This window comes from Echiichthys vipera, assembly GCF_963691815.1.
Source record: "Echiichthys vipera genome assembly, chromosome: 21".
Lineage (NCBI taxonomy): Eukaryota > Metazoa > Chordata > Actinopteri > Perciformes > Trachinidae > Echiichthys > Echiichthys vipera.
This window is the reverse complement of record NC_139846.1, coordinates 13207252-13219260: the sequence shown is the minus strand read 5'-3', so window position 1 is coordinate 13219260 and position 12009 is coordinate 13207252. Positions and strand designations below refer to the sequence as shown.

Here is a 12009-nt window from a genome sequence, read left to right as displayed (position 1 = left end):
GCATCTGACTGCTTGTTGACATCACAAATATTATTGAAGAATATTTTACTCAAAAGAAAACAGTTATTCCTTCTGTTTTTCCTTTATTTTCTTATAATATATATATATATATATATATATATATATATATATATATATATATATATATTTATTTTAACATTTTTTTTCCTATATATTTTTCAAATTTTAGTCTTTTCTAATATATTTTTAGTCGGTATAATATTTGTTGCCTGTAGATCTGGAGTTGTGTAACAAAAATCATTTTCTTATTAAAGTATTTCTGATTCTGATTTCTTAAATCCCAGAATTACTTTAAATATAAGTTTATAATGACTTCAATATGCTTTGCATGTGTATGACCTTTTTTATTACAGTGTGACATTATAAATTGTTTCCTGCACGATTATAAATCGTTATAACATTAATGTACACTTTGAATGTTGCAGACAGGCGTGGCTGCCAACGTCATCGCCTCCAGTGACACTTCCCCTGTTAAAAAGGTACTCACGCGCACATCTCTACATCAAAGCGTCGCCGTTTGACCCGGTGATGAGTGTGTGACAGCATCAATGCGGAGCCACAGGAACATGATTGCGGGTGAGTCCGATCACAAGTCTCTGTTCTGTGGGCTCAGTTATTGGAAGGGTTGATTTAAAAAAATTGGTTTTAGGATGTTTATATAATATATATTACTTATTTATTAAGTAATAAAAAATAACAGTAATTATTACTTAAATCTTAAAACTGTAATCAACGATGCACCTTTCTCTCTTTATCTTGCACCTTAAAATCCACATAGTATATTGTAATATAGTGTTTTAAATTTGCGATACTGCACTCTTATTGTAGTTTATATTTTGTATTTTATATTTTGTATTTCTGATTGTATTGCACCGCTGCTACGATGACCTAATTTAAATAAATAAAGTCATCTATCTATCTATATATGATAACTTGTATAGGTTAACTTGTGTTGAGAGACATTTGATTGTTCATAAAACAATCCCTTTAATAAACAAAATGACTAAATTAGTCTAATCTTAATCTATACCAAATATAGTTGGTTAAACCACTGAAAGGACATAAACTAAACAATTAATTTACCTTTATGACAATATTGTTATTGTTTTTTATGACTGTTTTTCTCGTGTTGATTTCTTTAAAATATGTTTATTTTTTATGTCTTCATGCTATTCAGAAAACATAAACAAACATTTGAAGTAAAGTTGAAACGTTGTGTCTCTCTAGCTGTGTTTCTGCTGTGTGCTGTCGAGCTTCAGCGCTCTGTTGGTGTGGAAGTGCAGAATCAGATCTGTGTGCCCAGTCATGAGGTAAACGGATCCTTAAATTAACTCTTCAAATTCAAATTAATGACAACATACAATAGGCATGGTATTTCTGAGTTACTGTTTATATCTGAAACATTATACCTACTAGGAATGTGAGCAGGGTTGGACAAACAGCACATTTAGATGGCAGGTTTTAAAGATCATAATGTCATTTAATGTTTGCTTTTATAAAATTGTCTTTGTCTAGCAAATAGCCTACACTGTTGTCATGAATGCCATTGTCATTGTCTTCCATACGTGGGACCAAATTATCAGACTAAACATTGATTTTCTTTTAGAGGACACGAAATGGATTCACTTAGAAACAGAAAGACAAACCTGTAGTGCAACAAGAGGTTGTGAAACAACAGAGAGGGAAATAGCACAAACTTGACTAAATATGTTTTTTTCTGCTCATCAGTTTGAAGTCTATCTGTTTATGTGTCAATTTAGTGCAATCATTTAAAAATTAAACCTGTCTTAATGATTTCTAATTAAAACACAGACGTCAAATAGTCTCAGCTATGTTATGTGTCTCAATGTACAGGTAAAAATTCAGCTTGTTGTGTATGTGTTTACAACATTCACACACAATCTTGATCACACTGCCACACAGAGAGCTGCAGGATGATTAAATGGTGAGTCTTGTGTTTCAGGCGGCATGTTTTGTGCCAGCTGACCATCGGAATGCATCTGGTTCTGTCAGCGTAGAGGTGTGTGTTGGTAAGAAACTCATCATCTCCCTGGAGCACTTTTCTGAATACCCCATCTGCCACTGGATCAGACGATCAGTCCCACTACTGACAGTGTAAGTGGAATTATGTGTGTGTGTGTGTGTGTGTGTGTGTGTGTGTGTGTGTGTGTGTGTGTGTGTGTGTGTGTGTGTGTGTGTGTGTGCGTGTGCGTGCGTGTGCGTGTGCGTGTATGTGTGTGTGCGTGTGTGCGTGTGTGCGTGTGTGTGTGTGTGTGTGCGTGTGTGCGTGTGCGTGTGCGTGTGTGTATGTGTGTGTGCGTGTGTGCGTGTGTGCGTGTGTGTGTGTGTGTGTGCGTGTGTGTGTGTATATAGGTGTTTTTCCCCTTTTTACTGATGATTACATTGAGGCTTGATTCTTAAACCTCACCAGAAATGGGAGTCACACCATGGTCCTAACATCTCTTTCTGGGACGGATTCAGGGGAGTACGCGCTGAGCTGTGAAACTAGCGATGGGACCAGATCCTTAATGACTGTGTCTCTGCATGTAGTAATGAGTGAGTAACAGCTCCGTCATATGTCACTCTCTCACCTCTCTTCTACAACGCTTACTCGCACGCTTACTCGCACGCTCAACGCTTACACGCTCAAAACAGCAAACAAACACTAGACTGTTTGGTGCTGATAAACTATGGTAACAAGTGACGTGATTTTTTTTCCCAGAACGTCCCAAAAAACCAACGCTGTCACTGGAAAAAGTAGATGACAGAATGAGTTCTCCTTATTTCACATGCATCTCTGAGGGTGAAGACTGCCCAAAGTCCACACTTAAATGGTCTGGGTAAGAGCTTATCCATTACATTTGCGTGCATGATTCAGAACATGTTTAACTGATAATAATGACACTAACTTTGTTTTAAAAAATAATAATTAGAGTTTAAATTTCTGAATTATGATACTCCTTTTGAATAGAAACAATGATGGGAAAGCTGTTCCTGGAAACAGTGGATGGGAAAGTATTACAACATCTAGTAGTGACTATTCGGAGAGAGGAGTGATGTGCTGTGCTACTAATGCTGAAGGACAAGAATGCTCCCAACTGTATGACTATGGTAATTCAATATTTCAGCAAATGCATTCCACATAATAAATGACCACAGACAGAAGTTAATTTTCTCCATTTTTACTTCAACCACCTGAGAAGGTTGGAGGAAAAGCAGTCCACAGCCCATTGCACATCCCTAACTGAGACCCTGTTGTGTGTTTCAGACCTAGACAGTGACTTTATGAAAAATGATGAGGTTTCTAATGTGACCTTGAGCCCGAATCAGTCTTTGCTTCTGCGCTGCCGAATGCACCAACCGTACGGGAAGCCTTCACTTGTCTGGGAGCATGGCGGCAAAACAATGGATGCCACAGTGTTAGCATGCTCTTCTAAAGTCAAGAAAGAGGTACATTAATTCCCACTGAGATGTTCTGTTCATTTTTATGTGAGCAAATTTGATTTATTACACAAGTATATTGACCTGCTTAATATAAAAAAAAAGACACTTTTTACAATATGAGACCTTTAAGACACCGTAGTTTAAAACACAAATCACAAATGATAACATAAATCTTTCCCTTTCATTTAATTATTTAATTAAAAACTACATTTTTTTGTCCCAGGTATGCATTAAAAATGACAAACATAAAAGAAGTCAGATGGCCTACCTGTTCATTGAATCAGTTAGTACGGACCACAGCGGCACATATACCTGCAGGAGTAAAACCAAAAAAACAAAATCTGTTGACATTCAGGTCCAAGGTGAGTGGAATTAATTTCACTTTATTCGTTCTCTCTGTTGGTGAGCACTTCATTCAAATGTTGTTTATAATGTCGAGTCCCATTTGTACATGTACTGATTTAATTCCTCTGCTGCCTCAGCTGAGGGCTTCCTTTCTGTTCAGCTGGATACGAGCAAGATCATACCAGCTCAGAATGCGTCCCATGCCTGTTTGCAAGCCAGTGTTTCCTACCACCCTGTGCTCCAGCACTGTTCCTGGGAAGCTCCTGATAAAAATATGACTAAATGTATCAGAGACAATTGGGTAACAAAGCACAGGTAGTAGCATGAAGCACTGTTTCCTTGAGCTGAACTAAAAATGTTGCATAAACCTAGCTGTCTGTTAATGCTCATGTACATTTATACAGTAAACTAGCCGTTTGGAAGATATACTCATATGATATTAGATGTTTGACTTTTGTATGCTTTCCTATGAATGTGGTCTTCTCAGGACTGTGAAGCTCTGTGGTGCACTCAAATCAGGAGATTATAAATTACACTTGGAGGCTGGAGGACAAATAGTAACAAAGAATATATCAGTGTGTGTTGTAGGTACGAGAGATCTATCTTATTTTATTTATTTTTATTTATCTGGTATTGACTTCTGCACAGCTATATCACTTTTAAAACTTTACAATTATATTTTTGTTTCAGGCCCACCAAAGTTCAAATTCAGGATCAACAACGGCAATAATACCTTCACCTTTGAGACTGTGAGTCTTGTGCCAGCAAGTTATACCTGGATGTCTTGTTCTCTGTCCAATGACAGGTATGATCACCGTGTCAGCACTGTAGCCCCGTTGAACCCACAAACTCAGATTCAGATTTCCTCAAGTCTTTATTTTTTGCCCCGTAGCAGCTGTGACGCAGACTCTTCCTGGAAGGAGGTCCCAGGTGCCTCTCGAATAGACACTGACGTCTTCTGTGAGAAGTCAATCAAGAGCTCTCTGAGCAGAAATTTAGTAGATGGGCACCATTTAAGGTTTTGCCTCACAAACTCAGTTGGCTCCTGGTGCCGAACACAATACTCAATATACTACCCACCTTCACTTCAGGCCTCCAGAGGTAGCCAGATTAATTTCACAACAAAATCATGACATTTTAGTTGGGTTTATGCATGACTGTCATTAGAAACTGTCCTTCATCGTTGTTTTTAGGTGTTCCCAATAATGACAACAGCAGCTTGATGGTGCTGAAAATAGGCAGTATGCTTTTGCTCCTGGCTTTGGCAGTAGTTATCGTGGTGCTCTTGTACTTTGTCAAAAAGAAGGTATGTATTACACATTGAAACACATACACACAAACACACAAGAGGACATGATGCCAACCCTTTGGTGTTTCCAATAGAAACCCCAGTATCAGCCCCAGCTTCAGATGATCCAGATGGTTGGACCCAATGACAATGATTACATCTACATAAACTTCAAGGAGTTCGGGTACGACCTGAAATGGGAGTTTCCCAGGGAGAACCTGGAACTGGGTATGAGCTGCACCAAGCATTAGACATGAAATACTCCATTACAAGTAATATTAAAAACACAATAAACATATATATATATATATATATATATATATATATATATATATATATATATAGTGTAAAACACCTACATTTAAAATCCTACGTAGTACAAGAGTATTTCCTAATTTAACCTATACTTTAAAAAGTAAAAGTAGGCTACTAGTTACATAAATTGAATTCATTTTTCTGACATTTTTCCAGTCTTTGCTCTTTTCTTACACTTTTTAGTTGAGTTTTACCTCTTTGGGGCATGAACAGTTATTTAAATGAGTGACAAGGGGCTACAAGCTAAAAAAGTTGTGTACCACTGGTTTAATGTTCACAGTGCATGTTATTTTGAAGGTTATCCAATTTTCAATTACATCAAAACTTTACTTACAGTCCTCAAATACATGTACCAGTAGTTGCATCCCACCACTTCCAAGACTTTTAATGTTATTGTTCCAGTAAAGTTACACTTGCCTGAAAGGTCAATATGTGTGTTGAGTGTTTCCATGTCCTCCCGTCCCCCAGGTCAAGAACTGGGCTCTGGTGCTTTTGGTATGGTGCTCCAGGCTACAGCTTATGGCATCAACAAGCCTGGAGTCTCACAGCAGGTGGCCGTCAAGATGCTCAAAGGTCAGTGTTTCGTATATTTATTCTGTGAGAGAAATGCAAAATGTTATGGAGGTCATTTCAGTGGTCGATGCCAAATTTGATACTGCAGAGAAACACCAGACGGTGGAGAAGGAAGCTCTGATGTCGGAGCTCAAGATGCTGACTCACATCGGTCACCATGCCAACATCGTTAACCTGCTCGGGGCATGCACAGACACAGGTAACCACTGGTAATTACACACATGCACTAGAAATTTGTAAACACTCATTGCATCTGATTTCACTCCAAGTAGGCAGGTGGATTTTGTCAGATGGGTTGATCCCTCTAGTGTCATTGCAGATCATTTTGATTCCATTTATTATTTGTTTTTCACATACAGGACCCATATACCTGATTTTCCAGTACTGTTGTTATGGAGATCTACTGAACTACCTAAAGAAAAACAGAGAGCGCTACCACAAGTCTGTGACCGATGCTTTCAACAAGGACCGTTTCAGCAGCCTTTACCACAACCTGCAGCCTAGGAAAAGCTCTGGGTAGGAACAATGGGGAACAAGGGGTGGGAAGAGAAATGTCGGGAAACGTTTGGCAATAGGGGCAACAAAGGGTTATAAAGATAATATTCTACATAAGTGCAGGCATATTTGTAAAAGTTGAACTTTACAGTGACATCACATTTGTGTTTTCTCAGTGAGCTAGGCACAGCAGCAGACAATTACGTGCCCATGCACAGCTCTACCACCAGAGGGCAGGAGGACATCGCCCTCCTCACTATCAACTCAGGTGACATGGACAGCTTCCAAGGTGAAGAAATACCATGATGTCAGAGCATGCCTGATAAACTAATACATTCACACTTTCAGTTGTTCTCCTAACTGATCCCAGTTTATCTGCAGACCCAGGCATCTATGAAGACCCAGACGATCAGGTAGAGGACCTGCAGACCCTGACCTTTGATGACCTGCTCTGCTTTGCCTACCAAGTGGCCAAAGGCATGGAGTTCCTCTCCTCCAAGAATGTAAGATACGAAAGGCCAGTGGTGGATCAAGGTGGTCAGGGACCCTAGGCTACTGTTTGTCTGGGCCTCCCACATTATTAATCAGCTTTATCAGAAAAAAACCCAGCTAGAACAGAAGAAGACCCCTCAACCTTCATTTGACTTCATTTTTTTATAATGTTTCTAAGGGCCCTAACAGGAGGAAAGTTTTTTATCCCAGTGTAGTAAATTAAGAAAAAAATCCGGGGGCCTCTGCACACCTGGGGCCCCTAGGCTGCAGCCTGGCCCAGCCTGTGCATGAATCTGCCTCTGTGAGGGGCCTCCCTGTGTAAACCCTCTACATTAACAACACAACTTTATCAATGGTTAATCATTAAGGTACATTTTAAGCAAAATAACAAACAATCGCTTCAATTCTGGCATCTCTCGATCTATACAGGTTTTAGACCAGACCAAACAAGCTATTTGAAGATATTCATTTGAGCATTTTTCATTATTATATCATATTCTATAGACCAATCAATGATTGAATTAATCTGGGAAATAATCTGCACATTAACTGATAATTAAAAATAGCATAAATTGCAGCCCTAAAGATCACATTTTGATGAATCTGCTTATTTTTTAAGAGAGATACTTCAACATATACATTTTTACAAGTTCCTCAGCTGTTGTTTCTCCACATGCTGGTCTGTTATAGCCAGAATTTTAAGATCTTTATAAATTGAATGTAAAATTGTTGTCAGCCTCCAAAACTCACATGTCGGTCCAGTACGGCTGGGCGATATGACGATATATATTGTCAAGACAATCGCAATGTCTAAAATTCAGGCTGAACTGGTTAACAGCAATATTTACGTCATTTGGACGACACTTTTCGTTTGTGACCCTTGCATGTTATGTTCATTTTGCCCTAAAGAGTAGACAAAAATAGGAACTACTGCCGTGATTGGATCAGGACAGTCTCCCTCTCCTGTTAAGTCGTTGTTTTTGTCTCCCTCTGTCTGTGTTTTTCTGTATGTGCTCCCCTTTTCTGTTTCTCTGGTCTTGAGTTTATTTTCCTGGCAGGTGATCCTTGTTAGCATCGATCACCTGCCACTCTGTATATTAAGCCGGTCCTGAGCCTCATTCAGTGCCGGATCATACCCTCAACATACCCTGATGTCTCCCTGCGTACCTGTCCTCTTGTGTCCATTCCTCTTGTCCATTTGTATCAGTTCTCTGCGTGTTTTTCCTTTGTGTTTAATGCACCTTTTTGTAAATAATTTTTATTAAATTTGTTAATACCGTCTCCTGAGTTCCGTGTCTGCATTTGGGTCCCATCCCCCGTGTACTCTCCGTCACCCCACGTGACAATTACCATGTAGTTATTTCTTAGAGGCTATTTATTGAATTACCATAAAAAATGCTATATCATGATGAATATCGTTATCGAGATATCAGAATAGAAGATTTTGGCCACATAGACTTGGTCTTTTTTTCTTTTTTTATGTCACAAATAAAAACAGACACAAACAACATACACATCACAACTCAAGGCAAACCAAAGACACAGACCCGCTTCTTGGACAAAAAAGGGGGAGAAAAAAATAATGCAAAATTTAGACAATAAAAATTAAATAAAAACTAGCAATAAAGATAATGACAAACTCAACGGTCTCCAAAAACAACAAACTGATTGAAACAAAAAAAGGGAAAAAAACAAAACAACAATCTCCATTAAAAACTAAGACACAGCAAGAAATGGGAAAAACTACTTCACAGCGCCTCACCAACCCCCAACCTCTACAGACTTGGTCTCTGTGGATTGTGTTGGGTATGATTTAAGTTACCGTTCTGATTGTACCTGTCTGTCTGCAGTGCATCCATCGAGACCTGGCAGCTCGAAACGTGTTAGTGACAAAGGGCCGGCTGGTGAAAATTGGTGACTTCGGACTGGCCCGGGACATCGACAACGACTCCAACTATGTTGTGAGAGGAAATGTACGACTGATTTTATTTTACAGCATTTATTGGTTACTGTATATATATTTGATCACTTCTCACACATTACGTGGGTGACTTGACTCTCCAGGTGCGTTTGCCAGTGAAGTGGATGGCACCAGAGAGTACCTTTCAGGGGATCTACACCATGAAGAGTGACGTCTGGGCTTATGGCATCCTGCTCTGGGAGATCTTCTCACTTGGTAAGCTTTAACCAGTGCTCTCCATGACATTTAAACCACAATAAGCTATTCCTTTAAAATGCTTAATACCAAGTCTGTGTGTGTACCTTTCAGGTGTTACTCCATACCCAGGCATGAAGGTGGATCATACGTTCTACTCAATGATTGAGAGTGGATTTAAGATGGAGTGCCCATACTACGCCAACGAGTCTGTGTAGGTGTCTTCTGTCTTCTGCGTGCAACCATTGTGTTTCTAGTAAATGTATTCCTATAGACTTGAGACACTGACAAGTTTCAGAATCACCTCTGCACGCTGTCATGATAAGTTGATGATGAGGAGTTGCAGTAAAATTGGTATGACATAGTACTAATAAATATGATGATATAGATTTTTGAATGAGAGGAATCATCTTCAAGCAGTGGCAGAAAGAAGTACACGTATAGAAGTGATGTACTTTATTTCACATTTGAGGGACTTTTACTTTACCTGAGTGTTTGTGTTACTATTTTCTGCTACTTTATACTTCATTTTGAAATATTGTACTTTCAGAATCAGTATCAGAACCAGAAATACTTTATTAATCCCAGGGGGAAATTATTTTTGTTTCAAACTCCAGCTATACAAACAACATAATAACAACCATATTATTTACTGTACTTAAGTTATTTAAAACTTGAGTTACAGTGCAGTAAATATCCAGACGTAAATCAAGTCAAATTAGGTAATAATAATAATGATATTTTTTTCAGTTATACTTTATTTTATCAAGATGAAGTCAGTTTTGTAGACAGGTTCATACGTGTTAAAACAAGTTGAACTAACAACCCAGATCATTTCTCTTGTTTTGTTTGGACCAAACAGTTGCCACTGGACTGCATATAAGAAACTAGCTCCACCAAAATGCTGCATACACATTAATGGAAAGGGTCATTTTACAGTACGTTTTCTTTTTGTGCTTTAAGTACATGTTGCTGATAATACTTCTTTACTTAAAGAATGCAGAGCTTTTACTTACAATGTAGAGTATTTTACTCTGTTTTATTGGTACTTTTTCCACAACTGTCTTCGAAACAAATACATCTAAATAAAGGAACTATAGCAAAGGATTTCCCCTCCTTTCTCCATGCCTTTCTTTTTTCTTTTTCTCCAGATATGAGATGATGTGTAAGTGCTGGGCTCTGGATCCCTGCAACCGGCCATCTTTCTCCAAACTGGTGTCCTTCATGTGTGACCAGCTGACAGACAGAGAGGAGAAGGTAGGCCTGTAGAGCAGGATCAAAATACTGGTGGATAGAAATAGTCTATTTGAAGCAGAGTTTTATTATTTTCATCTCCACCGCTGGCCAGACATGTAAACATTGCATCTGATCTACAAGCAGCACTGTGTCCTTCCTCTTTCAGCTCTATCATAACATGCTCGACCAGACTTCCAGTGATTACCAGAGCCCTTCGGCCATTTTGGATATTTCCGCTTTAACAAAACAGAACGAGAACAAAGCGGCCAATGACTACTGTCGAACCCATGCGACTGAAGAAAGCAAAGCAGAAGTGTCAGACTCAGACACTGTGGCAGCTGAGGAGAAGCTGGTGAAGCCATCTGATACAGAGTGATCACCTATCACTTAATGTATGTTGACCAAATGTTCAAACCCAAACTTTTTTTTAAAGATTTTTCACAAAGAAATAATCTCAAGAGTACGGAAGAAAAAAGTCTGTTGATCCGTTTTCTAAGTCTGATCTAAGATGTTTTCTCTTCTCTGTGTTTGTGCTTAAAAACAGGTCAACTAAAGGTTTTGCCAGAAGAATCTTTTTAAGGTTCTTGAAAAAAATGCACCTGCAATACTTTTTTTTTAATAAAGGGAACAGAAAGTCCACGCAAAACCCTTTCCCCCACTTCTTCTTAAGTCATAAGCAGAGAAGAGAAAACTAGTTAGTTGAGAAAATGGGTCACCACATATTTTTTTTCTCACTTGCCTCTCAGAGCTTCCATACAGAGTGACAGCAGGATGCACTTGCATTATATTTTATTAGAATATTGTAATAAAAACATGGTTTTAATTATGTGTATGGGATTTCAGTGAGTTATATTATCACTATGAAAATTGGTCCAAATGTAAACAAAGGTTTTTTGTTTTCTTTCTTTTTATATTGTGCAGCTAAAAATGAAAAACTGTTTCATAAAATGATCCTAAATATTCTCTGACTGAAGACACGTAAGATTTAGAGCGCTCCTTTTTTTCTACATTAGGTCCTACACACTGGAGCAATATTTTATCATATAAATATATCACATATATGTTGTTTTGCAGTGAAATGTGATGGTAATTATTTTTGTTGTGGTCTCATATTTTGGTAGTTACTTTCAAGTTTGTACACAATTATATTTTTTTTTTCAAATAAGAGTTTCTATTTTAACATATTTTGGATTTTCTTTAATGGACTTTATTTGTTTGTGTTTGTTGAAGCATTTATACCTGCAATAAAAATGTACTTTACACACTGAAAGAAAAACTGGTGATCACAATGTAGGTCAGCTGCATGTGTCTGAACAGTTCAACCCACAGAGTCATTTTGGTTTCTCAGATTGTTTTGAGTAATCTCCAAAAGCCTGAAGAGGTGATAAAACCTGGTGGTAAGAGCATTAATTTATACAGTATATGTGTAGGAAATCAGTGGTGGAAGGAGTATTCATTCATTTACTTAAGTAAAAGTATCACACTGTGAAATAGCATTGCATTCAAAATATTACATTCAATATCAATAAAATGTACAGAAAGCATCAAATGTCCAACTATTCATTATACAGTAAAATATTCCCTGTCAGTGTTTCTGGGTTTCTGCTGACTGCTGCATTTTACTGCTGTAGTTGTTTAAGGTTAT

The 12009-nt window shown here is 38.1% G+C and overlaps 1 protein-coding gene across 3 annotated transcripts; it reads left to right on the top strand.

Annotated features, from left to right (window-relative positions):
* Nucleotides 1-534: 534 nt before the first annotated feature.
* LOC310963654 (receptor-type tyrosine-protein kinase FLT3-like) lies at nucleotides 535-11890 on the top strand. Of its 3 annotated transcripts, none has more exons than XM_083936545.1 (24): nucleotides 535-597; nucleotides 1249-1331; nucleotides 1985-2136; nucleotides 2453-2577; nucleotides 2744-2861; nucleotides 2993-3132; nucleotides 3290-3471; nucleotides 3689-3827; nucleotides 3948-4125; nucleotides 4298-4398; nucleotides 4501-4615; nucleotides 4706-4911; nucleotides 5004-5116; nucleotides 5194-5326; nucleotides 5882-5986; nucleotides 6075-6185; nucleotides 6346-6502; nucleotides 6658-6770; nucleotides 6863-6984; nucleotides 8824-8946; nucleotides 9038-9149; nucleotides 9243-9342; nucleotides 10280-10385; nucleotides 10531-11890. In XM_083936545.1, the coding sequence occupies exons 1-24, from the start codon at nucleotides 570-572 to the stop codon at nucleotides 10738-10740; spliced, it is 3072 nt and encodes a 1023-aa protein (XP_083792671.1). In that variant the 5' UTR covers nucleotides 535-569; the 3' UTR covers nucleotides 10741-11890. The 3 variants fall into 3 exon arrangements, with proteins under 3 accessions (XP_083792671.1, XP_083792670.1, XP_083792672.1); XM_083936544.1 differs by having other exon boundaries at nucleotides 4703-4911; XM_083936546.1 differs by lacking the exons at nucleotides 535-597; nucleotides 1249-1331; nucleotides 1985-2136; nucleotides 2453-2577 and having other exon boundaries at nucleotides 2774-2855; nucleotides 4703-4911.
* The last annotated feature ends 119 nt before the right edge of the window (nucleotides 11891-12009 follow it).